The 23,705-nt window shown below is 49.7% G+C and overlaps 1 protein-coding gene across 2 annotated transcripts in view; it reads left to right on the top strand.

Moving 5' to 3' along the window:
- LOC144473979 (transcription factor hamlet) overlaps positions 1–23,198 on the top strand; it is a 70,061-nt gene extending 46,863 nt beyond the window's left edge. The window contains exons 4-8 of one of the 2 annotated variants that reach the window (XM_078188353.1): positions 8,900–9,031; positions 10,515–10,641; positions 17,430–17,529; positions 19,436–19,592; positions 19,690–23,198. In XM_078188353.1, the coding sequence (XP_078044479.1) occupies positions 8,900–9,031; positions 10,515–10,641; positions 17,430–17,529; positions 19,436–19,592; positions 19,690–21,699 (2,526 nt within the window). In that variant the 3' untranslated portion in view covers positions 21,700–23,198. Of the gene's footprint in view, positions 1–8,899; positions 9,032–10,514; positions 10,642–17,429; positions 17,530–19,435; positions 19,593–19,674 lie in introns of both variants that reach the window. The other variant, XM_078188351.1, reaches the window with a different exon arrangement.
- The last annotated feature ends 507 nt before the right edge of the window (positions 23,199–23,705 follow it).

Raw genomic sequence — 23,705 nt, 5'->3', positions numbered from 1 at the left:
ATTTTATACTTTAAAAACGTTATATATGCAAATAGCATGCGTATATACAAATGGAAAAGTTCTCTTTTAATTCGTGCAATTAAAAAATATTTGACTATTAAAATCAACAGGAGATGAAAGTTTGAAGTTTTAGAGAGAATTTTATTGTATCTAAATTCACGATCGTCTTGATTTCCGACGACGTTTGTGAATTCCATTGCATCGTGTCTCCGCGAGACTATTTTCGTATGGTCTGTGAACTCTGGCGGAAGGAGGCCGTCGCGCACCGAGTTACAACTGTGAGGCTTTAACCGGGCTTTCTTTCTGTCAAACCAGCTGTAAACCGGGCTCCTCTCGCTTCGCCGCCCCGTTGTACCCTCGGCTCCTCGTTTCTCTGGGGTGGCAACGGAGGGTGATAAATCTCGTCCGCTCGTTACCCCACTATCTGTCGATAATAGACATAACAGACACGTGTTGCCCGGTCGTCAGGCTGACCCGGCTGTCCCGTACAATGGAGACGCGTCCTAGGAATCATCGTCTTCAAAGGACGTGCATGCTCGTCCCTAGAACCTTCGACCCGGTGCAATCTACTACCCTCCAAAGACCCACGGTTTATTAAATTTATTCTTCGACTATTGGCCGAGGAAATGTCTCCTTCCTTTGCACGATCGATCCTGTGGAAGTCGACATTTTATCGTAAACTGTACAAGTCGTTGAGCAGTCGAAACTGTCTCAAAAATGTCATCTAGCCAACATACTAAACTGACACGGCTTACATTAAATACGAATGATAAGATAAAAATTGTTTCGACAGCTGTTGCCATGTTTATTAATGACGCGAGACAAGACAACATATTCATATTTGAGAGGTCGCTTCTCTCGAGAAATACCACCACAGCGATCGCACGAATAATTTCGAAAAGTATTACGTCTAATATATTCGACAGAATCTATTTGCACACGGAACAGTTTTTATTCGACGGTGGGGCCGTTAAGACGCGGCTAATATCGCGAATTTGAAACGGTCGAGTCGTAAGGGGCGGTTCGGAACTTTGCGAGTTGATAATAAACGCATTGGCTCCCTGGTTTCTCATTGTCACCACGCTCCGCTTCTCTGTCCCCTTGCCGTCTTCTCTCCCTCTCGTCGTTTCTCTCTTGCTCGCTCTCTCTCTTTCTATCTCTGTCTTCAGCGTTTGGGTAGTTCCATGGGGTTGATGGCGGTATAGACGCCGGATAGGGCCTCGGCGTGTGTAGGAAGCCGTTCCTCGTCTTCGCCGGTGTGAACTTAATTGAACTTGTTCGCCAACTCATAACGAGAAGTCGAGCAAGTGCTCTCCCGGTTATAATTTACGGGAAACAATCGCCGCCTTTGATGTGCCGCCGATTGTCTCGGATCTGCGGGACGGTTACCGGTCGCGGGGCCGACGGGGAAGGAAGCACAGGTTCGAGAGGAGACGATTACCAGTCCCCCAAGAAATTTCGAAATCTTTCGCCGCAAATCGTATCCCGTAGGGCTGCGAAATTCCGCCCTTTGACGGAACAATGTGACCGTGTTTGGTGCGGTGCGATGTAGTTAACGGAGAGTTTCGTCGATCGGATTTTCGAAAATTGCCACAGCTCACTGCCAAAAATACCAGCAATTTACGAAACACCGTGGCCGCTGTTTAATGCAACGTGGCTCTCGACCGCGAGCGATTCGTCGGCTAACGAATACGCGCGTCGTTGTTCTTAATATTTATTTCACGGTCCGCTCGCCAGCCACGGCACATTCAAAATGTAAACTCAATCTGGGCTGCGAGTTGACGAGCAATCAACGACCACTCCTTGTTCCCACCGGCAAAAGAGCGGGAATCGGAGAAGAAATCGTGACGCACCGTGTAACTCTACGATGAGACGGCGCGCGACGTCCTCGATAATATCGCAACAGCTCCGTCGGGATCATCGCCGAGGTGGTCGCGGTCCACGATTTCTCGGATTAACGGGAGCCATTGAAGAATTCAACGTTATATCGCTCGGAATATCAGCGAGAGATCGGCAGAATTTGCAGCGTGGCTGCTTGCGGTTTGACAGATTGTGTGCACACACGGGCAGCGAGCAGGTTCTGCCACAATGACCGAACTAATCTGGTCAGGTTCGGGGAGGTAGCCTAAGTTCAATATACACAGGAATACACTGCGACCTGGAGGCGTTTCGCGTGTGTACCTTCCGCTATTGGTCTGCATTAATCACGACGCCGCCGGTAAGCCTGAGCTGCGCGGTTTCCGACGTCGACTTAATTGTCCCCTGTGTTCCGGAGGGATTCATGAATCGGGATGCACTTGCGTGGAGGAACACACCCCGGGAATCGACGTAACGCAACCCTAATCACGAATATCGGCTAATTAGACGGACTTTGCGCTGCTACGAGCGACACGCAGCGCCGAGAATGTTCGCCGAGGCAGGTCGATTCAGCTTCCAAGAAAGTTCGAGCCGGCGAGCTCGTTCGCCGATCATTCGTCAAACGAGGAAACGTCATTATTCCCCGGCCGGCTGGAGTGGCGCCGGTTTAGAGGGTCGGCACGGTCTCGAGGAGAAACGAATCAGCCGATTTTGGCAAATTTTCTGGCAGGCCGGCGCGCGGCGGCCTCTCTAATGATCGATCATATAAGGGGCTGGCAGTGACGCGACTCGGATATAATTTATACCGCTAGATACGTCGGGGGTAGCTTCCCTTAGAAACGGCGGCTGGGGGACGAAAGAGGTTCCCGAGTCGTCGGGGGTGGCATCTGTTTCGCGTTAGACACGGGTCGGAGGGCACCGTTTGCCCCGTCATTACTTGCATTACTTTCCTGCTACGAGTCAAGTGGGTCAAGTACGGGGAAAACGCGTGTCCAATCTCCGAGAAAACACGAGGAATATTCCCCGGGTGTGCCGGTTTCCCTAAGAAATCGTCTTCGCGGAGATCGGCTGATCGATCGATCGAGCATCGATATCCCGCGACGTTTGCGTAACAAGGAGCTTGATTTACGGCGCCCGCGAGCACGGCTCGATTGGTTATCAAAAATGCAATTAACCTTCGGTCTCGCCGAGATCGCTGGTATCCGTCGAATCCGTCGAATCCGCTTGGCGCGGCAGTCGGCGAGAGGAATTAGCCGGCGAATATTCGCGCAGGTTTGCCGGAGCTCGAGGATGAACGGGATGGAGCGGCGTTGGCGTTCCCGGAGCGAGAGCTCGTCCCAGAAATTAATTAAGGAGTGACTAAGACTGCCGGAAGGCTCGTCAGTCGCCGGGAATCGTCCCCGCTCGCCGCTTTAGGGACCGGGCTTTAAACTGTGCGAGGAAATTAAGCAAAGATGTCGCCAACGGTTAATGCCGCGTTCGGTCGGGGGATCGCGTTAGGAGCCGCGCGACGCACGGAATCGTAAACAGTCCTGTTATTTAGGGGATGATAATTGACCGTTTCGCTTTCCCCCGGGGCCGCGGGACGCCCAACGAATTTCTGGAAACTCTGGGAAATTCGTTTGGCCGCGCAGCTTGTTCTCCTCTTTCTCTTCGGCGTAAGGGGGAGAACGCCCAAATGGAATTCGATACGGCATTGTCGCTCGATCCGACGATAATAACGGTCGCCCCTGCCTCGAATCCAAAGATGAGCTCGCGGAGAGCCTCTTATCGGACGCGTTAATCGGCCGTGACAAGGAGAACGCCGCTGCGACGCGACGGACTCGACACTCTCGACACTCTCGACACTCTCGGTCGCGCCACGACAACACGACGCGCGCAAAAGCCTCGAGAACGCTCCGACCGCAACACAGCAAAGCCTCGGGGTTGACGGCACCGGGAAAGAAGCCGGGAGATGGGTTTTCCCAGCCGGGGAGGACACGCTGTGTCGGCTAAAAGCATTTTTGCGTCGGCCATCACGGGACTATCATACGCTATCGATCCGTTTTATTCATAACTTCCGTCCCGGGTTGGACACGCTTCGCCCTCTCTACCCCGGCGCTGCCATAAGTTAGCCGTGGACAATGAATGCCGCTCATTTATTCTGCCGCCCGTTTAACTCTTCTCCGGTTCGCGCGGAGGTGGTGTCCCGATTTTAAATTGCTTCGATCGCCCGATTTTTGATCCAAAAATCATTCGCAAGAGGAACCACGTAGAATGATGTTTAATCATGTTCTGCTTAATTGTGACTCGACGAACTCCTTGTCCTACAATATCGTGCCAGTAACATGATTTCGATCGAAATAGAATTCTACCCTCTCTTTACAAATATCTCAACATCAAAGTACAGATTGGGATTCGACAAATATCAATTATCTGTCCCGCGTACGATCTTGTTAGCAGCAAACGTGTGCTAATCGACGTAGAATGAAAACGATAGGGTTAATTCAATCGAATACTTTTCACCGAGGTCGTAGCACCGTATTCCGGTTTCTAGAGCACAGAATAAAAATCGTCGTGCGTCGGCGGCCATAATCGATACAATTCGTCTTCGATGCGCGTGAATGGCGGCTGGTCCATTCACAAACTCCCGGGAAGGATCGTTGAAGATCGACAGGAGGATCCAGGTAGTGCCGCGCCACGATATCTTAATTTGTGAATGGACACGTTCCATGTGACGGGCCGGTTTGGATAGAGGGTGTCGCTCGACGGCAAAGATCACGATCAAGAATCGGTCGGCGGTTGATCCCTCGAAGCGACGAAAACGGCGCGGAACCTCGCCGATTATGAGGGTCCATTCAGGAGGATCCACGAGGATCTGCCGCGCTGTCTGCCCGACCAGCGTCCTTGCTTTCCCGTTGGGGTATTTTCGGTAAAACCCAACCGACGTCGAACGATCTTTCGTCGACTCGTTTTTGTTGGAGGTGTGAGGTTACAATGGGAAAGAAGGAGATCGCGTGTTTTGTGCGACACGGTTGTCCTGCAGGCCCCATGCTGCGCCGACAAGGAGGATTCCTCCAGACCGAGCATCCTGCGGATCTTCTTCGCTCCTTCTCGGACCTTTCTCGCATCGACGGTCAAATTAGGAATGTTCCAGTTCCGCGGAAGAAACGTTTTCCAAAATATGTAGCTACGGTAGACCTCGAAGCATTGTTCACGGTCAATTGACGTTAATAGTTGTGCGCCACAAATTTCTCTTTAATGCTGTAGGAGAAAATGAGTTAGCGGCTTGGATAAGATCCAACCTGGGATACGAACCCGGATTTTTCGACTGCAGTTGATTGCTTTAAACAATTAACACATTAAATGCGACGTCAGTGAATGGAAACTGACAGTGAATTTGCTATTCAGGTGGCATTATTCTATATTTATTTATTCATCTCGATATTCCAGTTCCATATCCACCTATCTCGACCAATGAAAAATCCACTGTCAGTTCCTTGGGGCACCCTCTCCGTTTGAATGGAAAGTCAAGCAAAATTGGCTTCGCACTTAACGTGGTAAGCTATCCCGGCCGACCGACGACTACTTTTTTCCTAGTCCTCGAAACCCAAAGACCTGAAAAATACCGATTCCTGCACTAGTAAGTATGACGATTCGGCGAAGGAGCTGCTCCAAATCTGGCAATTTCCGCCTATGATCGCTGGCCTCCTGAACCTCGGCTAAGCGTCGATTTTCCAGCGTCACGGCGGAGAGACGGACAAATGTTCTTGCAGAGAGAAATCGGTGCGAAAGCCGCGGGTGTAATTAAAATGGTCGCGCATTTCTGCCAATTTTAGCAATTTCGCGGCGGCGCGTGCTGCGCCGTAACCGGCAAAGAGGCTCAAGGAATCATGCAATTATAATTTATTCGCGTGGCGCGCGCAGCGTCGAGCCGAGCCGGGTCGCTCACGCTCTCCGCTTTCCTCCCTCCTCGTTTGTTTCCGCTTCGACCGCGTTTGTTACCCGCGCGTTCTGTTCCCTTTCTGCGATCGTTTTCTCCTGTGTCCGTTGCCACTGTGCCCAGATAATGCCCGCAATTAATTCTCTCCCCGCCCCCCGCAATGGAAACAACGCGGAGCAGCGGCAAAGATGCCGGACTATTTTCGCCCGGGTTTCAAAGAATTCCCTCCGGTTAATGCGCGTTCCGCTTGCAACGGGAGACGCTTCGGAACCCTCAGACCCAGGCAGCTTCTGTGCCTCGATTATGGGGGCGAACGAGATCCACGGCTAGACAAATCTGTCGGACGAATTGTTAGCACATGTCCAAGCGCGCCGACAAAGCGCTCAAAGTCCCCGCTGCGGGGTCTCGCAGCCTCGGCCACGAGCCTCTTTCCAAAAACCGTGAAAGACCTCGCCTACGAGCCGAGAGGTTCCATTTATTAACGTCCGACACTCGGTGAAACTTAATAGCCGCCTTTAACGCCTCGAATGTCCCGCGAATTTCGAGCCCTTCAAAACTTACCGGCTTGATCCGTAGAATTGGTCAGCGCCATTAAAAACGATAATTTGTTACGCGTTAATGAAGCTTTCTAGATCATTCTGGTAGCGGTAGATCGACATTCGGCAACAAGGGGTCAGTGTTGAATTAGAAACTTGTGCGTATCTCGAAAGCGAGGCGCTCGACTTCACCCTCGATGTCATCCTCCATTGGAGGAACTGTCTTAGCTTGTGAACAGTAATGCACAATTTAGGAGACACAGTTATTCGAACCTCGCGGTTTGTTTTTATAGTCGTCGATTGTCAACAACTATAAAAACGTGCTGCGAGGCCCGAATAATCGTATCTCCTCTTTCCAAATTGTCCCAAGCTGACGGACGATTGAAGAGACTATACAGTACCGTTTCACGGACCGACGAGCTTTTCGCATCATTGTCGGAGGTGTCGTTCGCGAGAGATCCTAATCTGTCGCGTCGCAAGGCCCTATTGTGGTGTGGGTCGTTCGTGCCCATCTTCCGGAAACGCTCCTTAGCTGCTGTGCCAGCTAAACTGGCCATTATGGCCGCGGCACCTCACACCCTCTTTCTTCGAGTTCCTTTTTGCCAAACTGTCCCACTTCTTATTCCCGCATTACAGGGTATTACTAGTCAGCCGGCTACCTGAACTCCCGTGGGTCGATCAGTGATACTCGATGGCTCGTGAGAAATCATTGATCCCGCCGCAAATCGGAAATCGTCGCACCGCTCCGCGCTCTTTCAGTTCTCTCTCTCTCTCCCTGGAACGCGATCATAAATATCGGCGCACACGGCCGACGGTGACACCTTTTTATCGGAGGCTGTGCCGGGCACAAATTAGGAAGTGTCGAAGCGCGAGTAAATACTTGAAGGATCATCCGATGTTTTCACAGTTTACTCGAGCCGCGAGGATTATCCGGGACACGGAGATGAGCGAACCTCTCTCATCCGCTGGGAACAGTTGCTTGCACTCGGATGCTCGGTAACCTTGCTTACTTACCTGCAAGGCAGACGCTTATCCACCTGCGAGATTCATTGATTTTTATGGTCGCAGCTAGAACTAGTTGCGCTCGCTACCGGCAGGTGGTACGTAAAACCTAGCACCGCCGCTGCACGCGTACTTGCGAACGCTCTAAGATCCATCTGCGATAAGCGCTTTCGCTCAGAGTACACACCCTAATCAATCATCTTGCTCTGTATTTTACTCGGAAACACGTACATTTGTATTAGGAATTTTTCTATTAGAATAACGCTCGAATTCCTCGTCGTGTAACGCAGGGGTTGAAATAAATGAACGGAAAGAGAACGGCGGTCGTAATGACGAAGTTGTACGTCGTCGCAGCCCGACGCAACCGGCTCCTCGGTGGAAGTGCAAAATGTGTTTACAGCGTGAGAAGAGGGTGCCGGGAGGGGTGGAATTAGCCCATCGAAAGGCGCAGTGTGTCCAGGGGCGGATCGGGGCGAGACGCTTGGCCGACCAAGCGTCTCGGAGCGTTGCGTGGCCGAGCGCAAGACAATTGAAAAAATCACTTGTCTCGCCCTAAAAGTAGGGAGCTGACACAGCACCCTATTGGATGCTGCGGCTACAGAGCAAGGGTGATGAGTGGAGAGGCCGACGCGTCCATGGGCGGCAGTCCGTTAAACGCAATGTCCCGGATCCGAAACATTGCGGCTCGCCTCCGGAAATTGACATTCGTTCGAACTATTTTCCGCACGTGCATGGGGCCAGCCGCATCCCCAAACTGAATCGTTCTTAACGGTCCTTGCACTTCTTTCAACTGCGTCAGGTGCAGAGATCGCGCATACAAGTGCATTTTCGCGACTCGCAGTTCTTTCTTGCGAAATCACGTTTTGCTATTTTATTTTCTAAAGATTCGAAGGAGAGAAGAAATTATTTTGTCGAGCAGAAGGTTCGTTGCAGTAAAATTAATGAAATACTGAACGGGCTTGAGCATTGTTTGCTGTGATATTATGGGGGACATCCATCTTGCGTTCAAAGTCGTCGATGATTTCATCTTTTGTTCACTATTATTACACTGTTTTATTCTATCTCATCTCGTACATCCGTTAGACACCGTACTATCCTAAAACTAGTAAATCGTCGTACATTATACGACTATCGTAATAATTTACATAGGATTTTTAGGAATATTTATGGTTTAGTTAATAATAGTCATCTTGACTCCTGTAATTACCTGTAATCTTTTTATATATTCTTCAAATGAATAATAATAATAATAATCTTTCCAAACTTATCTATTTTCCTATTACTAGGTTTAAATATTAGTCTCGAATTAAACACCAGAACTACCAAGCCCAAAACGTGACTAATGTATTTACTTAAATTTCCACGATTTTTATTATAACATGTGCTTCGATGAAGAAGTTCATAGATAAATTTCCAATAAAAGCATTTTTATGGTATCAGAAATTATAAAAGAAGAAAAATGAGGAATTAGTCATTTTAACAGGTAGTTCTCGTGTTGTCGAAGCAGAACGGCGCGAAAAGATAAATGAAGAAAATTTCGGATGGCCTTTGCTCCGACTAACGATGTTCTTCCCATCCCCAGGTCCGCACCGCCGGCAGCGGAGTGAGAGGTTGGCTGGACGCATCCCACGAGCCGAATAATTGGCTGAAATACGTGTGCAGTACCAGAAGCCCGCACATCGTCAACATGCGTCACGTGCTCATCGGCGGACAGGTAATTAAGCCATCGGGCGTCCAAATTTTTCATCGAATTCCGCGCGTAATTTTCACCGTTTCCGGCCCCCGTTCGATTGTTTCGAAACCCGGTATCGGCGCGCGACCGTTTACGGATTCGATCAACGGCGCAACTGACACACGGCCGATCGACAGTTGCAGTTAATAGGAAGGAATAATTACAGGGTGTCAGTGGCAGTCCTTACTTGCGGCGAAACTCGTAAAAAAGAAACGCACCCGGCGACCGTTGGCTCGTTAGCCAGCGATGGAACGGAAACCGCGAGCAAGTTCGCGGCGCACGTCCAACTGCCAAATGGTTCGCGACTCTGTTGCACTTTCCTGCATTCGATTAAATCGTAGCCAGCTTTGATGTAAATTCACGAATTAGTGCGAGCAAGGTGTGCTTCTTCGACTACCTAAAGCAGGTAGATCCATAAAAACGCGAGCTATGTCCAACATTTGTGTAAATAGGTAGCATATTCTTGAGTCGTTAGCTAAGGGAGATCTTGATTAATGCATTATGCTAGACTCAGGGCAGCATACCATTTTTTTATTTATATATATTCTTCTTTTATTTATATATCTAAAAAAAAGTCATTAGGTTACACGTTTTAGTAACTGTTTCCTTAAAGAGGAAAGCGATATTTATTATTATTACGACGGGTGATTTAATGATATAAAAATCCTTCAATATATTGAAATATTCATTATGAGTTACATATATTCAATTATCAGAAAAACACTAACAAATATATGTTGCACGGCGTAGAATAAAACGAAAATTCTTGTTTTCCGTCGGTAATACGTTAAATCTAAGTTTCGAGGCCCTCGCAGAAAGTCCTGGCAACCGATAGCAACCTACACACGTATCAAAATTTATCGTTATGATTTACTTAGAATCTAGGACTCGAATTTCAAAGTCAATCGTTTGTCTTCCGAGATTCTCCGTGCGACGATAGCCGAAGGTCGCAGCACGTCGATCCTGCGCGATCGTCCTCTCTATCTGTGTGAACATCGACACATGGTATTGGTCGGTGGTATACAGGGTGTTTAGTTATTAAGTCACCCTACGAAGTCGTTTGGACTCGGTGCACGCCCCGCGATCGTTGTGGGAATGGGGGACGACGCGTTTCTCTGGTATCACGGCCCCATGGAATCGGCGGCGTAATGACTTTTCGGGGGACACCGTAAAGATCCTTTGATCGCTTTCGAACGTTATGGACTCGGATGTAAAGTACGTGTCGGCCCGGGGCCGAGAGTTTAATGGCCGTGCGATGGGCTGGCCCCGGCCGGGCCTGGAAATTATTGCAACGCCGATTCGATGACTCGATATCGACTCTTTCTCCGCCGCGATCGTTTTCCACGATTGTTATCGGCGCGACATCTTGTCGCTGGTTTCGCGGCATCGGCACTCGAGTCGAAGCACGCGAGACGACTCGCGCGAACCAGGGGGTAGGAAGATTCAAGGGTGCGATTGTCCGCAGATGGTGTACGAGGCTGTGCGGGACATAGCGGCCGGTGAAGAGCTTCTTCTCGGCATTCGAGAACCACTTCAGCTGCAGGACATGCTCGGAGAAAATACAACCGAGGACAGAAGCGATCGGGAGACCGGTGAGTATCTACGATCTTGTCGCTTCGAGCACTCCGGCTCCATTCTAACAATTATTAGACTCGTTAACGAGCCTCTTCCACGCGAGGATACTCGTTCAGCTAATCGGGAGACATCGACGATGCTTTATTCGCGGCAGATTATTGTAGCCCTCCTCTTCTACTTGCATAAGCCGTCGGTTCTGCGGATCTTCGTCGGTGGTAAAGGAATAATTGAAGTGGCTGGTAAAGCTCGCTCAACATTTATCTGTTCCTCAGTGTGTAGCAAGATGATAAACGAGGGTGAAAGGCTATGGCAGGATTATGCAACAACGTGCAACATGCACACTTTCAATCCGAATGAAATAATTATTTAAATATTAGTTTGTTGCTACAGTTGTTAGAAGCAACAAATTAAAGACTAATTCTAAGCCTCTTTTATCGATAAGACAGAAAACCGTAAATTGTCATCTGTAGGCAAAATATTGACACGCGTCGATTTCTATATTCAAACACACCCAACGCTCTAGGTCGTATTAGACTTTGTCACCATACGCGCGTTCTTTTTTATATTAAATAACTTACAGAAACCATAAATTAACAAATTATAAGACCAACATGCATTGAGACAGATATCTTAAAAAGACCGAGAATGCTTTAGCATCAACCCAATACAATGTCGGATCAAATCCTCGCCGATTTGTACAACAAACAGTGCTTTAACCCTTGCGTGAAACGCGTTTGGATAACAAAGAACTTTAATACTAGAGATTCGACCGTATGCCCATTAATCAGTTCGACGATCAATTAATTTCGTTGAACAAAGACCGGAAACGGCGGACGATCTGTCAGATAATCGAATCGGTTACGATAGCTGGAATTAGCGGCGCAAGCTGGCTTTACGACTTCTCGGCCCGATACGGATCGCGCTGACTCGTGCTTGTTTGCGGGATCGCGATCGTGTGCGAGTCGGAACGCGTGGGGTGGGCAGGTGTCTTCTGTAGTCGGTGGCCAGGGTAGTCGGCGAAGGCCGATGCGAGGGAGGACAGAGGGTAAATCGTGAATCGTTGACTGCAGGCCACCGCTCTTGCTCGTCATGCATCCGTGATTCCTGGCGTGATTCACCTGGCCGGTCGCGGCCGTTGCGTATTAACCCCTGTCCTGTTCGGTAATAAGCGCTGATTATCTTGAGATAGAGGCGTTCCCGGCAGCGTGTCGGGCCGGCCTCGTGCCGCTTTAAATTTCGTTATAAAACATCCTTCTCTCGCGGGGGTGGGCCGCGCCCGATTCGACCAATAAAACGAGCAACCTAGCCGGCGAGCCCTTCCATTAGCTCGGCCAAGTTTCGGGCTCGGCTTCGGCTCCCGGGAGAAGTCCGTTATACAGAAATTTCAAATTCGAAACGGCGATCCATCTTCCAGTTTCATTACGACCAAATATACGTATATACTCACCTACGTATAAATATATATATGTGTGTACAGTGGTTACGAAAGCGTTCCTACACCTTTTAGAATGCAATAACTTTTTCTAAGGTAGGCTAAATGACATGAATTTTTTCAATGGTAAACGGACTGGTCTACCAAGCAATCACTGAAATGCTTTTTTTCAACTTTCAGTTGTTCGATTGACATTGTTATCAGTCGGAACAAAACAAAGACTATACGAAATCTGGAAGTTTTTAAACATTTCCCATGCTTGCAACTTGAGATTCTTTTGTAGAAATTCCTACCATTTGCTTAGCTAAAAATCTTACAAAGCGGTTAATTTTTATTTTTTGTTGTAAATCGTGGGCTACTATACACATGTACATATCTATGTATAAAAATATACGTATATCAGCGCTCATTTGCGAGAAGGGGCTGGTAACCCAGGTGCCTGACTGTGCGACAATCATCTGGTTGTAACTCCTGCGCGATGGTCAGAATCCGGATGACTGCCGGGCGGAGATTGGAGACGGGGTTTATAAGCGACACCCAGATGTCGCGGTAATTAAAACCGGGATTATTGGCGAAGTTCAGCGCGCGATGTCTACGGCTAATTCGCCGGCGATTTTTCCCCGTAACTCCCGCGGCTCGTAAACGTCTCACCGGAGGACAGCAGACACGGACGCTCGGCTTCTTAATTAAATCGCTACCATTCCCCAATGAAATTTTCAAAGATTTCGTTCGTTGTAAATCGTCGCCGAAGGGCGGCCTGCGCCGGAAACACCCGCTCCCACGCTTCCGGCGAATGTTTGCTCGGAATTGCTCGCACGATACATTAATAATTTATTCAGTTGAAAATAATGCAATGAAATGTTTCAATTCTTTAAATACTTTCACTGCTCTACATTTTATTTATTTTGCTAAAAATATGTGAAATCCGCAATCTAGTTGTCAATATTTAAAAAATCGTTTAGTAATCACTTAATTTATTCATTGATTCGTTTGTCGGAAGGTTATTAGTTTGGTTATTAGTTATATTGTTAATACTAACTCGGAAAACTTTATCAACGCACAAAGAGGCCGACGCTCCTCGCCGCGTAAGATTATCAATTCAATTAGCGAACACTTTCAACGAATAACAGGATTCCCCGCTCGAATTAAAGCGCGTCACCCCGCAATCGCTGCCGTGGGGTTTCTAATAAGCGAAAAAAAGTGCCGTCTATAAAGTACTCGGAAATGGTAGAACGGCGCCGTCGTTAATCCAGCGGGGCCATTTTCACGTGAAATCTCCGGCAAGCTGGTGCGTGCAGCGAGAATAATGATGTCAAACAAACGGTACACCCTGTACCAGCCCTTGCGAGGGATATCTCTGCCCTGTCTCCCTTTGAGCGGATCATTTTTTTTCCATGGACGGAGAAAGACAGAGAGTAGGAAGGAGAGAAACAGAGGACGCGACAGAGGCGGGAAGGGAATCGCTTTAACGTGCATGCATGGGGTCGCGTATGCATACGACCGCATTAAAATGGCGACTACATCCCTCCTACGGGTGGAGCGGTTTTTTCTTATCCATTTTACAACCCCATTCGTCAGAAGCACCTATGAGTTCTCCGTTCCTAAACTTCGAGTTTTATTCGACGATCTTTTCAAGCAATCGTATTCACCGATATAAATTATATTCGGAGTTCACGTGCAGAGATTGCATGATAAACACAAAAAATGTCTATACTTTCAGACCAATAAGATCTTAACGTCGGATATGTTGTATTTGTAATTGACGGCGGAATAACTAGAATTCGAGCGACAGATTCGAAATTTTCGAATTCTTTCGCTCGCGTGTGAAACGAGCGAAACTGTTACCAGGGTTTGTTCTCTCGCAACGCTAGTTGTCGAATGACAAGCCATACGTTTTATGATCCCAGGACAGACGCATTTTTCCCGACGATTCGGTAAACCACGTCGCGCTCTCGCGCGTGCATCGAGGGGCGTAGATGCAACTGGCGAGGGCAGTTAACGTGAGTTATGGTTTGGATTTTTCGCGGCGCCCGTTTTCCAGCCTCCCTTCGCCGCGCCCCTCTCCGCAAGCTTTCGCTCAGCGTTCCGTTCCGTATCGCTCCGTTCCGTTCAGGGAGACGCTCATCTCGCCTCTGGATGGCTCTATTTAGGGTCGCGGATAATTTATGGCCTGGTATTGTCGATTAACACGCGCGTAACCTGGCCTCCGGGGCGACCTCGACCGAGAGAAAGAGAGAAAGAGAGGCAGAAAGGGTACATGGGCTGAAAAAAGGGGTATCCGCGCATAAAAGGGCACGCGACACTGTTTTCCGAGGGGGTGGCACGCGCGCGCGCGCGCGGGGGGCGGGCGAAAACGCGTGACAAGCTGCAACCCTATCTGATTCATCGAACTAATGACACGTCCTGTTTGACGTTTGACTTTCGCCGGCTTTCGACGCGTTTTCCGCGCGGACAGTGCGTGGGATAAACGCCGGGGATGCTTTTCCCTCGGAGAAGGCACCTACCTAATCGACTCTTCGAGGGCGAACCCGCTTAAAATAGTCCAAGGCGTGGATCTGGAGCGCGGAGTTGCCAGCATAGAATATCAGGGGCTTGTTTCTAACGAGCTGGAATGAGTCGGGAAAAATGCGTGCACGATTCTGACCTAATCTGATATTTAATATTATAATTTCCTGGCTTTTACTATCAATCAACCGAAGTATCGCGTAGGCTCATCTGACGTTCTGTAACACGCAATTAGCTGGCCTCTATAGTGAATTATTTGCATCGCTCTGTTCCTGGAAGTATCGGCTTTTTACGCGCTGCGACATTCCGTCTCGCCCGAGCCTTATTCCGTTTGCCGGGCTTAATTGCAGGTGGCTCGGTTCCGCTCCGAAGGTGTCCGTTGCCTCGCACGAATTCTTCGGGGTATGTATCTCGTTGATCCTAGTACCTCGCGATGTCACGGAAACATTGATTTCCGTTACTTTTTCCCATGCAACCGCCAACTGACGCGTCCGCAGGGGGTGTTGCCGGTAGATCCCACCTGTTGACTTTCCACAATCCGACGGTGCGTTTTTTCGTTGTCGAAAAGTCAGGCTTCGCTGCTGTCTAGCTGCCCGATAATGTCCGGAGTCGGCAGATAAAACGATCTTCCCATAGACGCGGAAGCAGAGTTCTAATCATTTCAGTACTATGATATAGTAAATTCTCGCAAATCGTCTTTTATTCTTGTAGACAAAAATAGTCAATTTCGGAGATACGATTATTCGACTTGCTTTTATACTTGTTGACAATCGATAATTATTTTTTAAGCTGAAGGACAATTTGAGGGAATTAATTCTCGCATTTTTTGTAGAGTAAATGTCCCAATTATCGTGCCTCGGATTGAAAATGACACATCTCCTTGAATCTAACATGTTGATAGGCAAACATAACAAAAAATATATATTAGCAATTTTTTATAACACTTTTCTTTTTCTATACGTTCTTAATCCGGGGCACGGTAATTGGGATATCAACCCTATGCTCCATAAAATCCGTCAAGTCCATTCCTACGAGCAGAGCAAATACTGTTGGTTGTCAATTTTTTTTTTTAGTATAACAGCATCTCGATCAAATCGGTCGATTCTTATTCCCTTTTGTTCATCTGTATAGGCCTTTCGCTATTTATTTCTAGTCCTCTTTCGGTGGCTGGTTAGCTGACCCCGTTTTGTGGATCACGAGGCCGACCGCATCCTTTATTGTTTAAATTCACGGCGTGCCGCTTCAAATTAGTCGCGGATGGAGGAACGATTAACGTTCTAGAGGGGGTTGGTTCGTGGCGTTGGGCGTAGTTGGTGGCGTAGGGGCCATGCCCGGTTCCCATGAAGGTCCGTTGGGGGCCATCATTCGACCATATGGTCCGGACAAGTGTAGCGGCAGATTTAAATAACCGTTGGAGGACGGGTGCCGTTCCGATCTCGCCAATCGTCTAGCTAATACTCGATCGACCACTTCGATCTCTCGAACTTTCTATTATGTTTGTAAAATTAATCGATGCACAGCCTATTAGATCATAACTAACCGTTGAAAGTTTGGGAGCTGTTTTATTTGGAAAATGTGTTACGAATGAGGATAACAAATGGTTACAGTCATTAAACAAGAAAATACTCAGTAAATATATATTAACACACCATGTGTTTAAATATCGCGTTAATTTTCGAAGGGAATTCCTCGAAAGCGATACTAAACTTATCGGATTCAGAGTTTTTGCCTGAGAACGCTCGGAGTAACGACCCCGGTCGAAAACACTTCGAACCGGCGACCGTTGAGACTCGGCGACCTCGACAACAACGGACGATAATAGAGTCAAAATCGAAATATAGGAAAGATATTAATACGTTTTTAAAAAATTTAATCTTTTCCGATTTTTGCAAATTGTTGAAAATGGCATTAGTACCTCTCCCACAAATAATGCGTTAAATAGTATGTTGTAGCCTGAAACTTTGTAATTATGTTCCGAAGTGAGAAATCCTTTGGGACTAATAACACTGAACCGTAGATTCTTCTTCCGCTTTTAAAACGATTTGCGATTTCGCCTCCGTCATTAGAAATTCTAAATTAACAAACACTTCGTCCCCTGTCCCGATGTTGAAAAACGGTCTCTTCGAGGATCGTGGAGGGTAAAAATTATGCACCGTCTCGTTCACGGCTCCTGATTTTACCTGCCGTTGCTTCTGTCCGCTGGGGGTAAATAGCGGCCGCAGGGGGCGACCTGAGTCTCACCTGCGATTGGCCGAGCTGTTACCAATAGGAAGCGATCTCGGACACCCCTGCCGGTGTTTTCCCTCGCGGACAACGTGCGTCGCATCATTGTGTCCATTGTATTCGCTCGCTGCAGCATCGCGACCTATTAGCGGCACCAAAACATACTTCGCGCAAAGAGTGCACAGTGTCATCCGAGTTCTTCTATCCGTTCCTGCATTCGATCGACGCGCGAAGACCACTTGCGTACCGATATACGCCGACTGTCATCGAGACAATTGTGAGCACGAATAATTTTCAAAAGTTTGCAAATACTCGTTACCGTTTCGAGGGAAAAATTGTATCCCGGAGAGGCTCGCAAACACGACGAGCTCTTCGCGGCGCAGATGTAACGATAGTGCCGCTTTGATTTAATAATTCAGGAACAATCCCGGCGTCCACTTGTCACGCCACTCTCCGCTGGCCCCCGCCCCCAGTTCTCGATCACGTAATTCGCCCGCACCGCGACGGGTCACGTATCATCGTTCTCGGGGGTGTAATTTATAGAGCCGCAGCCCGTCACAAACTGGAACGGAATTACGACTTCCACCCTGTCTCTCGACCGCGGTCGACGTTGTTTCACGAGCCTTTTCTTCTTTGTGCTTGCAGCCTCGCAGCATAGCGGAACCATCGACGAGGATAAAGAGGACGAGGAGGAGGGCGAGACCAGGTGCACCGTCTGCGACAAGCCGTTCCAAGACATCGAACTGTGAGTAATCTCGAAATCATTCACTAGACAGAACTGTACGCTTCCCAGATATGATATCGACGCGAAACAACCTTGTTATTACATCCGCGCGAGTTAGAATCCGTCGCTGATTAGAAAATACACGGCTCGACTCATGAACGATTCATAAAGCGACATCGTACGGCTCCTCGGATCAGATCGCCGTTAATTGCCTCTTAGAACGACAAGCAACCGCCATCGAATCGACGTCACTGCGATATTATAAATGTTTATATTATGTTGCTCGAAATTTCAAAGAGTCGCGCGACTCCTGCACATTCCCGGATAAATTATTCATTATTCGACAAAATACTGGAACGATCGGTTATCCTCTTGAAATCAGAGCGTTAGTTGCGTTCCTAACGAAAAGAGAGGGGTCCCGAGCACGCGAACAACTTTGAGGGGTAGCTGCCCGATAGCTTTTTCAGGGGTCGGCGCTGTTTGCGCCGCGCCATTAAACGAAAAGTCAAATACTTGTCCGTTCCAACCGCCATATGGAGGTCGGCTACCGGCTTCTTCCCACGATTCGGAAAATCGCAGCACGTGTTGCTCTAATTGCCTCACCGATCGAAAGTACACCGCCCACCTTGGCTTGCCTCGACTTTGACTTCGACGAACCCCGTACGTTCTATATGTACGGCCAATATGATTTTTTCACAACACGTACCATCGCGTGCTCGTTCTCGATGGTCGACGCGCGAATGAACAATTGACTTCGGAATCTGCGATTGGTGGACCACCGCACCGGGCCGACCGGTTTCCGGCGGTCGCACTTTTATTTGTTGCTCGGGCCTAGCTCCGCAAGTTCGGCCATCCATTTGGTTCGGTTCCGGCATCAGTTTCCCGGTTCCCTGACAAGCCGCAACACCAGCCGCTTCCGTGCGACTCGGTTAGCCAGTAGGCAGGGAGGGCAGGGCGGAGTGTAGGACAGGGCAGGGCAGGCAGAGTCACCTGTTGTGGCGCATAAAGTACGCGCGAGATCCGCATTCGGTTGCATCGAGCCACCCCCTTATGCATCATCGAAGGCGTCGCGTGCCCGCAGCTCATCTGGCACGGCGCACCGTCACCGTGAGCCTACTATCTCACCACGAATAGGTTTCACGCGACACGTGTGTTCGAGGGTGTAAAATCAATGCCGGCACACACCATGGCACATCCTGTGACCATAACCCGTGTGCGCCCGCTTCGCGACACCCCCGAACGGGGAACGCGGCAACCCCGGAGCGTTCGTGTGCACCTAACAGCCCCCGATGACCACCCCCTTCCTCGGCGTGGCCGGCCGGGCCGTGCGACCGTTATTACGCGAGAGGTTGTCCGCCGCCGAGCTGCCGGAGTCACTTAGTCATCATCCTCGACTGCACCGAGCGCAGTCTTCGCCGGTGCGCTGCCCCGCCGCGGATCGATTAAATCCCGGGTGCCCTGCTCGAGGAATCCACCGCGAGATCCTCCACCGGTCGCGTTGGAGATCAAGCGCGAGCTCCCGGGAACGAAGGAAGTGCCGGAAGGACAGTGTTAGAGATCGCAGTCGTTGAACATTGGCGAACTTAGGCGGACATAGGTGGACCTGTATCGTGACCGGTAGTCCTAGTCTTTAGCATCTATTCGAAAGAGCCACATAGCGATCATTCGCGTACTCTGATCGCCAAAGCTATTGCATTGAGGGACAGGAAACTGGACCTAGAGAAAATGAGAGAGTGGTAGTTTTAACTCTTTATAGTCTTCACTGTCTCCGGAGTGTTTGCATGGAAGAACGAGGAGAGAGAGAGAGAGTGAGAGAGAGAGAGAGAGAGAGAGAGAGTGCATTGAGGATGGAAGTGGATGAACAGTGCTAGCTGTACGACTTCGGAGCCTGGTAGACCGATTGTCTTATCGCGGTTGCGATTTCCAGATTGGACAGCCACTTGGTGACCTGCCACAGATACCCGGCCGAACAACACCGCTGCGACAATTGTCCCCGCGCCTACGCTTGGCGACCGTTGCTGGTCCGTCACCGTGCCATCGTCCACGGTGATCTGCGCAACTATCCCTGCGAGAACTGTCCGAAGGTAAGTCTCACATCCGTGGCTTTCGCGGGCCAACCCTACAAGTCCTCCCTTCAGAGTAACATCTTCAAAGTTTCGCTAACAGTCGGACAATCCGCAGGTCTTCACGGATCCGTCGAACCTTCAGCGCCACATCCGGACGCATCACGTGGGCGCGAGGAGCCACGCGTGCACCGAGTGCGGCAAGACGTTCGCAACCAGCTCGGGCTTGAAGCAGCACACCCACATCCACAGCAGTGTGAAGCCGTTCCAGTGCGAGGTCTGCTTCAAGGCGTACACGCAGTTCTCGAACCTATGTCGGCACAAGCGCATGCACGCCGACTGTCGCATGCAGATCAAGTGCGTTAAATGCGGACAGTCGTTCAGCACGGTCACCTCCTTGTCGAAGCACAAGCGATTCTGTGACTCGACGCCACCTTCCGGTCCACCCGGCCCTCCCGGTCCTCCCGGTGTCATGCCGTTGCTACCGACTCCGCCTCCCAGCCCTTTCATGGTCTATCCTCGTCCCCCCGGCAACCTCCCAGGAGGGATACCGTTCTATCCGCCGAGCCTGATGGGCCCTTACCCGGGTATCTTTCCGAATGCCCCGAACTTCATCAACACGGCCCTCCTGTTTCCGCCGAAGGTCGAAGAGGCCGAGAAACGAAGCGACAGTCCAAAGAAGGAGCGCTTTTCACCGCCCAGAGTACTTCCACAGCACAGCAAAGTTTCTCCATCCACGGCCGAAAAAGCGACGTCCTCCTTCAGGCCTTCCCCGGCTAGACCACCTGTCCAGCCGACGACCGACGGCGAAGAGGACCTTCCGAAGAAGAGGGAGTCCAGCAGTAGGACCGAGAAGAAGACGGACTCGGAGTTAGCCTCGTCAGCTACCAGCGAGGAGACAACGGATCAGCCCCTCGATCTCAGAGTGCAGACGAAGAAACAAGAGACCAACTCGAATGCTACCGATAGGAAGAGCCGCAGTCCATCGCCTGCTCCAGCGTCAATGGAGGAGGCCCCGCCACCTCCGGAGCCGCCCAAACACGAAGAGGAAGCTTCTACACCTATGGAAGTCGATCTCAAAGACGTACCGAGTAGTCCTCATATAAGAACCAGCTTGCCCGCCGAGCAACCAGCTGCGAACACCCCGCCGCACATGGCATATCCCAGACCGATTCATCCCATGTTCCTCGAGGCGATGTATCGTGGACCTACCGGCGCGTTCCCTGGCTTCCCGGGCGGTCCTCCGCCGCCGGGAGGCGGGGCCCCAGAGTCCAGATTGCTGCCACCGCTGCCCCCGTTCGGTCCTCCGCGGGGCCTACCTTTTTTAGGAACGCTTATGAACGGGCTCAGCGGAGCTAGGCCAGGTGGAGGAGGGTTCGACCTGTTGGGTAGACCTCCGTTGGGACCGTTCCCCGGCGTCAAGCCTTACCAGGAGGCTGTGATCGCTCCTCACCACCACCACCACCACCATCACCACCCTCACGGCAAGATAAAGGACCGCTACTCGTGCAAGTTCTGCGGCAAGGTGTTCCCGAGGTCCGCGAACCTGACTAGACACCTACGCACGCACACCGGTGAGCAACCCTACAAGTGCAAGTACTGCGAGAGATCATTCAGTATCTCCAGCAATCTCCAGAGACACGTAAGAAACATCCACGACAAGCAGAAGCCGTTCAAGTGTCACCTCTGTGAGAGGTGTTTCGGCCAGCAGACCAATCTCGACAGACACCTGAAGAAGCACGAGGTGGACGACGGGAGTGGAGGCGTGTCCGTGGCGGATTCGCCTGGCAGCAGCAACGAGAACGAACGGGAGGACACCTACTTCGACGAGATTCGATCGTTCATGGGGAAAGTAACCTACGGTGGAGAGGCTGGCTACGGACTGCCCCATCATTCTGCTTATCTGCCGAGTCGGCTGCACGAGATCCACGAGTCTAAGATGGAGACCGAGTACGACGAGGACGAGGACAGCGAGGAAGGGGTGTCGCCCCTGGACGAGACCGACGGATTGTCGCCCGTTGAGACCAAAGAAACCACTCCGCCGCCTCAGTACGACCTGAAGCTGAGGGAGAAGCCGGAGCTGCTGAACAACAATACGGCCGAGCCGGTCATCGAGATTTCCACATAGCCCCTAGAATGTTCGCGTCGAACGAGAGATACCGTTTAAGGGACCACCCTTCGGCGAGAATCTCGCGATGATGTTCGTCTCGATGTAACTTTTTTTTAACCGTAGCTAGACTCTGTCGATCGTGTTTGAAGTCGCTCGCATCGAAGCAAGCGTCGGCGCGTAGACCTGTCCAAGATCGGCGAACGATCTCGCGGCGAATCTTTATGTGTCCTCGGATCGGATACGTTCATACATCCCACGTCTCTGTTCTTTTGCACTTCGACAGCGGGAACGCGAAGGGGATCCACGCACAGTTCTTTCTCTTAGACCGCGCACTAATCGGACGCGATCCTGCGACGTGGTCGCTGCTGTCTTGTTGATCAATAGGCAGCGATTTTCTGACGATCTTCGATCAGGTCACGGTCTTGCGTGAACAGAACCGCGCGCAGAAAGAGGACGCTCCATAGCGTAGTTCCTACAGGCTCGTTTTCGTTCTACACGCGCACGTAATTGATAATCGCGACTCGCCGCTATTTCGCCGATGGAATCGCGCGAGCCGGACCCTCCTTAGTATTATTTATTCGCGACGAAGTTACGGCGCCCCGTGAACGGAGAGCAGTTCTTTGTGAGGACAGTTCGAGTTTGTGAAACTCGATCGCCGGTATTAGTGGAAGCCGATGTAATCGCGGAACGGAAACGAGGAGATTCGGAAGCGGCGTCTCCGGATCGCAGGCGTCTTTCGCTAGGTGAATCGTTGGAAACAACGACGAGGGAGAATACTAGACGGAAGGATCCTAGCTGCGTTCTGGATCGACATTCTGGAAGCCAAAGCGACGAGGACGACCACTCGCGGAACAAGCGTGTAATTAAGACAGAGAGGGAGAGAGAGAGAAATGTTGTATGAAAAAACTGTGTACAAATTTCCATTAGGGGATATAACGTTTGTAAAGATACAGAGATACAGAAGTTCTTCGTGATTTTTATTAATATATAAATATACATACTATACATATTATATATGAAGATATAAATGCGGTCTCGTTGATCCGGCGTGCGGATCGGGAGCTCGGGACGCTCCTCGTTGGGACGCATAGTTGTTAAATTACTTGGCTCGATAGTTGATGGGAACGTCAGCCGTGTTCTCATACCTGTTCTCGACGTTCAACGTGCCCGCGAATGTTTTAGTTTAGGGGAAGCAATAAGAGAGACGTTCGCGAGACCACCCTTGTATAATGCGGTTTTCCTTATTTCCGGTTTCGTTCGTTAAAACTTCACCGACAACGATTGCGAATAGCGTTTGGCAACTGCGTTGACGGAAACGTAGGGCTTCACCTGTTTTTTCCACGTAAGACTATTGCGGATACGTGTTCTCTACATATCTCTCCTCCTTATCCTCCTCTCCACCTCCTTCTCTCTGACTACATAGATGATAATAAACTTACAGATTGATTAAGCGTAATTACGTCGCTCGAGATAATTAAGAACGGTTATATTATTGCTCTATCTATACATATTGTATAAAAGCATACTGTAACTTCATTATGATTACTATTAAAATATTACACTTCAATCACGCCTACTGGAAACCTCCAACGGCGAGCTCGGCATTATCATAGTCGATTTTATTTACAAATCCATGTCTGGCTATGACGGACCTTCTCTCCTGAACGAATGCGTTTATAAAGTAGAGATAATGTTCAGGCATAAATTTATCCGAATTGTAATTGATTCAATCACGAATGCTTGTACGAGATTATTAGTCCGTTTTGATTAACTATTTTATTAGATACGCTACGTGACCTCTCCTTTACAGCGCGCGACTGTATCGACGACAGATAAGTCGAGTAAAAGTAACGAGATCCTTCGATTCTCGGTAGATTGCGCTGCATCGATACTTTGACGAGCTCCATAATTTTCAAGATTTAAACCATGTTGGTGCTTTGACGGTTGAATTAAATGTATTTCGAAAATCGTCGAGACCGTGTACAATATCTTGTCAATTATTCACCATACAAGAGTACAACAAC

This window comes from Augochlora pura, chromosome 8, assembly GCF_028453695.1.
Source record: "Augochlora pura isolate Apur16 chromosome 8, APUR_v2.2.1, whole genome shotgun sequence".
In the NCBI taxonomy this organism is placed as follows: Eukaryota; Metazoa; Arthropoda; class Insecta; order Hymenoptera; family Halictidae; genus Augochlora; species Augochlora pura.
The sequence above is the reverse complement of the archived record's forward strand: the minus strand, read 5'-3'. Positions and strand labels throughout refer to the sequence as shown.